The 5,123-nt window shown below is 45.8% G+C and overlaps 2 protein-coding genes across 2 annotated transcripts; one reads left to right on the forward strand and one right to left on the reverse strand.

The window, feature by feature from the left end:
• Positions 1-641: 641 nt before the first annotated feature.
• Positions 642-2,415, forward strand: LOC122371927 (alpha-(1,3)-fucosyltransferase C-like). Its single transcript, XM_043348724.1, has one exon. It carries the CDS (start codon positions 650-652, stop codon positions 1,934-1,936), a length of 1,287 nt encoding a protein of 428 aa, XP_043204659.1. The 5' UTR covers positions 642-649; the 3' UTR covers positions 1,937-2,415.
• Positions 2,416-2,634: 219 nt separating this feature from the next.
• Positions 2,635-4,724, reverse strand: LOC122371934 (alpha-(1,3)-fucosyltransferase C-like). Its single transcript, XM_043348736.1, has one exon. It carries the CDS (start codon positions 4,716-4,718, stop codon positions 3,456-3,458), a length of 1,263 nt encoding a protein of 420 aa, XP_043204671.1. The 5' UTR covers positions 4,719-4,724; the 3' UTR covers positions 2,635-3,455.
• Between the last annotated feature and the right edge of the window lie 399 nt (positions 4,725-5,123).

Below are 5,123 nucleotides of genomic sequence, written 5' to 3' on the forward strand. Positions count from 1 at the left end.
TATGCAACATGACCTTTTCCGGTCAGCCGGGAACGGTCAGCTGTCCGTTTTCCGCACTCTGACCAGTGATTAAAGTGTAAAATGGATCTTTTCATGTCCACTTATTGCTAATTCGATGTGTCTCGACGAGAGAATTACTATGCCGTTAATACCAACGTAATATGAGCTTGGTGTTCCGAGTTATTGCAGAACATTGCGACAAATGTTTTTCTTTTTTGCTCTCTGTTTTGCCCTCTGGAGTCTAAACCGTTGATCTGAGGTCAAATCTGATCTCAAATCTTTTGGTGGCCGAGTTATACGCCGATTTGGGACAAAGATAATCCTTTGGTGACCTGATGTGACCTCCGCAATGACCTGATCGAAAAAATTATCTCCGTAATGCTCAAAGATTTGACAGCGAGCTTTCTATTGGTTTTTTTCGCGTCTATCTCGCTTTCTTAGTTTTGAGATAATAGGGCTGCGTAACTGGCCGAGGCCCCCACCAGGGCGTGGGATGGTTGCAAATAAAGTGTCAAGTTTGCTTATAAGGTCTTTGCCTCTCAGTTTTTTCTTTAGCTTACTCCTACTTATAAAGTTTACTTGCATTTAATACGGTGTAGCAAAATGTTTGTGCTGCTCACTTTGTGCCACGTTTCAGGTGTAATTCAACATGGCATGTCTCACGACTCGAAAGAAGCGGATATTATTCTGCCTTCTAGTCATTTCAGCCTTTATACTAGTCTTCCATCCGACTCTGCGGGAGCTCAAAGCTGACCGACACCGGCCACAGTCATGGCTCTCGGCTAACAGCACCCGTGACCAGCCGGCCGGCAATGAACCTCGAGGTCCGGCGTCATCTCCTGCAGAGGGCGCTTCTTCGGCAGAATCTGGTCACGGTCTAACTAGCGCAAACAGGCCACATGGCCAAGATAGGGCACAAAGTCTGGAAAGTCGAGCTGAAGATGCTAAAGCAAGCGCGGCGGCAACTGACCCTCCGCTCAAATACATCCTCTACTGGAACGAGTTTTACGGCTCGATGGAGTTTGAGTGGGGCTCTGGCCAGAAGCCGTTCATCGAAAACGGCTGCGAGGTCAACACCTGCTACGGCACAAACAACCGCAGTCTGCTCCGAATGGACCAGTTTGACGCCATTCTGTTTCACGTGCAAACCGTGAGCCTGTTCGGCTGGCCTGATGTCCGCTCTCCGCACCAGCGCTACGTGTTTGTGACGATGGAGTCGGCCCAGTACCTGACGATTCCGCTCACATCGAGCAAGTACAAGAGTGCCTTCAACCTGACGCTGACCTACCGTCGCGACTCGGACTTTCCCTACCTGTACGGGGCCATGGAGCCGGTGCCGTCCCCTCCTCCCACCTCGACCCGAAACTACGCCGCCGGCAAGACCAAACTGGTGGCCTGGTTTGTATCACACTGTTCATCGATGAGCAATCGAGGAAATTACGTGAAGCTCCTGCAAAAGTATATACCAGTGGATGTCTACGGTACATGTGGCCCATTGAAGTGCCCAAGAAGTGCGGACAACAACTGCCATAAAACTTTACTTAACAACGATTACAAGTTCTACCTATCGTTTGAGAACAGCATCTGCAATGACTATGTTACCGAAAAGCTGTTTGACGCTTTAGAGTATGATGTGGTGCCAGTGGTTTTGGGTGGAGCAAACTACTCTTCATTTGCACCTCCCGGATCTTACATAGATGCCCTGAAGTTTACGCCAGAGGAGCTTGCAAAATACTTGCTCAAGCTAGACAAGGACGACGCTGCTTACAATGCGTATTTTCAGTGGAAGGGAAAATACAGATATGTGGCTAAGAAAACGTTTCAGAAATCGTCTTTTTGTGATTTGTGTAAATATTTACAAAGTAACGGCACAAAAGTGTATAGCAACATGCAAGATTGGTGGGTTAGCGAACAATGTCACACTCTAGAATTGTGAGTGTTTAAAGGCTTTAAAAGCAGCTAATTTCAAAGTAAGATTTGCCACCTATTTAGTTATCGACGTTTGGCTTTATGCTGTGCAGTGAGGTACAATGTAGACATCCTATTAGTTGTGGCTTATAACGGCAGCTGCCCGCTGTCTTTTGTATGTTTTTATTTCGTTTTTATTTTTTAAGCATGTTTGTGATGATGTGTTTGTGGGGCTTTGTCATTAACCTGCCGGCTGCCACAGGTAGTGAATGCTAGTAAACCATCTGCACTAGCCATTCTGTTGCCATCGTATTCAAATGGCAGTAGCGAGAGCTGCCAATGTCGCCCGCAGTCTGTTTATAGACTTGAATAGATAAATGCCTGTCGCCTAGTTTGTCCGTCCAACACTTCATGAAGAAGTCGAATGTCAATCGCATACCTATTGATAAGCAGCTAATTGTAAAATGCCCTATTGCCTACATCATGCATTTCAAGTGTTTCATTAGGGATGATATTCATATATGAAATGTGTATAAAATGTTAACCGGCTTGTTGCAATGGTTGATATGATGCAATCATGTTCAGCTCGAACTTAGTAGGTGCCTTCTTCATATTTGAGTCACTCAGGATACCTCAAGCAAACATGTCAATTAGTCAGTGGTCAAAGAAGTGAATTATTACATGGTCCGTATGTTAACGGGCTGATCGATAATTTTGACTGTTGACCGCAATTTCCATGCAACTGGCAGTTAAAATTGCAGCCAAAACTATTGCAGTCAATTTTGGTGCGTTCTTCATATAGGTCGTCGTGAGAACGACTATTGCTCCCCTATTGCGACAACGTTTATTTTTCACCACGCAGTTTCCATTATCAGTTTCCGTTTCCGTTTCCTCCCCACTAGGCATGCATGCTTGTACATAAACTGGCCGGGAAGAGCATAAACACCTACAGATACACATCTAGAACACATTTAACTTCACAAACACGCACGCGCATCACAGCCCGTCTACCTGCACACACAGGACAACATCGCTGAACTGCATGATAAAAAGAAAATCATCAGCGAGTGCTGGTAACCTATAGCATAGCTCATGGAGTCACTGAGAAGAACATCGAATACGTCATGCCATGCCTCTATTCGCCTGGATGTTTCTGTCCATGTAAGTACTACAGCAATGAATGTGATAGCACAAGGAAACCTAGGACGGAGACTAGATGTTTGTCAGAAAATAAGGAACGACATTGGGACCGTTCATAAAACAAATGTACACAATTAGCCAAAATGCATAGGTAACGTAGAGAAAGCTTCCTTCAACATCTGAGAATTTGTCTACCATACAAAGTGTGAACCAAGTCGTTTGAATGCAGACCAGCTGCAGACATTTGAAGAGGGAGTGGAAGTGTGCAGTGTGTGCATTCAACATAAGTACAACAATTTTCTCTTATCGTGGGATCTGCTACCAACTTGACATTTTTCCGTTATTTCTATTTCCGGCATGTTAAAGAACAAAACACAAGTTATCCCCATTATCATTTTACTGTCTAGCTATAGTTTCAAACTCTTACACTGACCCTTGACCCACCATTTATTCATGCTTGTGTAGATCTTTGTTTTGTCTGAATGAAGATATTTACAAAGATCACAAAATGACGACTTTTTATATGAAATCTTCTCCACGTTTTTATACTTGCCTTTCCAATTAAAGTATGCGTTATAAGCAGCGTCGTCCTTGTCTAGCTTGAGCAAGTATTTTGCTAGTTCCTCTGGTGTATACTTCAGGGCATCTATGTACGATCCGGGAGGGGCAAATGAAGAGTAGTTTGCTCCACCCAAGACCACTGGAACCACGTCATATTTCAAAACGTCAAACAACTTTTCCGTCACGTAGTCATTGCAGATGCTGTTTTCAAAAGATAGGTAGAACTTGTAGTCATTGTTCAGCAGGGTTTTATGGCAGTTGTTGTCGGAGGTTCTCGGGCACTTAAATGGGCCACATTTACCGTAGATATCCACTGGTATATACTTTTGAAGGAGCTTCACGTACTTTCCTCGATTACTTCTCGATGAACAGTGCGATACGAACCAGGCCACCAGTTTGGTCTTGCCGGCGGCGTAGTTTCGGGTCGAGGTTGGAGGTGGGGACGGCACCGGCTCCACACCTCCGTAAGGGTAGGGGAAGTCCGAGTCGCGACGGTAGGTCAGCGTCAGGTTGAACAAGTTGTTGTAGAACGTGAGCGGAATGGCCACGTACTGGGCCGATTCCGTGGTCACAAACACATAGCGCTGGTGCGGAGAACGCACCTTTGGCCAGTCAAAGAACGGCAGCGTCTGGGCGTGGAAAAGAATGGCGTCAAACTGATCCATCTTCAAAAGTTTGCGGTTGTTTGTGCCGAAGCAGGTGTTGACCTCGCAGCCGTTTTCGATGAACGGCTTCTGCCCAGAGCCCCACTGAAACTCCATCGAGCCGTAAAACTCGTTCCAGTAGAGGATGTATTTGAGCGGAGGGACAGGAGCTGCAGTGCTGATCCGAGCGTCCTCTGCTCGGGCTGCCGAATTCTGCACCCGATCTGGACCATGAGACCGGCCGTCGCCAGTCAGACCGTGACCGGGCCTGGCCGCAGCAGCGCCCTCTGCAGATGGCGCCCCTTGGCCGGCCGGCTGATGCTGGTCGCTGCGAAGCGGGGACCACTGCGACCGACGCCTTTCAGTGGCGAGATCGCGTAGAAACGGCTGCAGAACCACGATATACGCTGAAATGCTCAGGAAACAGACGAGCACCAGCTGCCTGTAGAGTTTTGCTGATGCCATAGCCCGAACCTGAAATACAAAAAAGCTTGGTTAACTGCCTGCAACTTACTGAACAACGGATGTGTTCACTGCTCCGGCTATATATGTAAGTACCTATACCTTGATGGCAACAAGGCATAAAAAATTAATCATTTCCATGCATCTGCTAGCAGTGTTATTAATTCAGCATCGAAGACTTTTCTGGCTTTTATTATTCCGTTAATGATGATGGTATGGAATCAATAGGTACCTACTAGTTCGACATGTAGGTGCATACCTACCTACTCAACATAGGGATTGTCAAAAAAGTTGTATTTTAAAATTATTTATGCATGAATTATGTTTCATCAAATATCCTACATTATAAATGATGGCGGAGTGTTTTTTTTCAAAGCATTACAGGACAAGTAATCGAGTTTCATAGTT

Source organism: Amphibalanus amphitrite, unplaced genomic scaffold, assembly GCF_019059575.1.
Source record: "Amphibalanus amphitrite isolate SeventyFive unplaced genomic scaffold, NRLGWU_Aamphi_draft 000036F_arrow, whole genome shotgun sequence".
NCBI classification, from domain to species: Eukaryota; Metazoa; Arthropoda; class Thecostraca; order Balanomorpha; family Balanidae; genus Amphibalanus; species Amphibalanus amphitrite.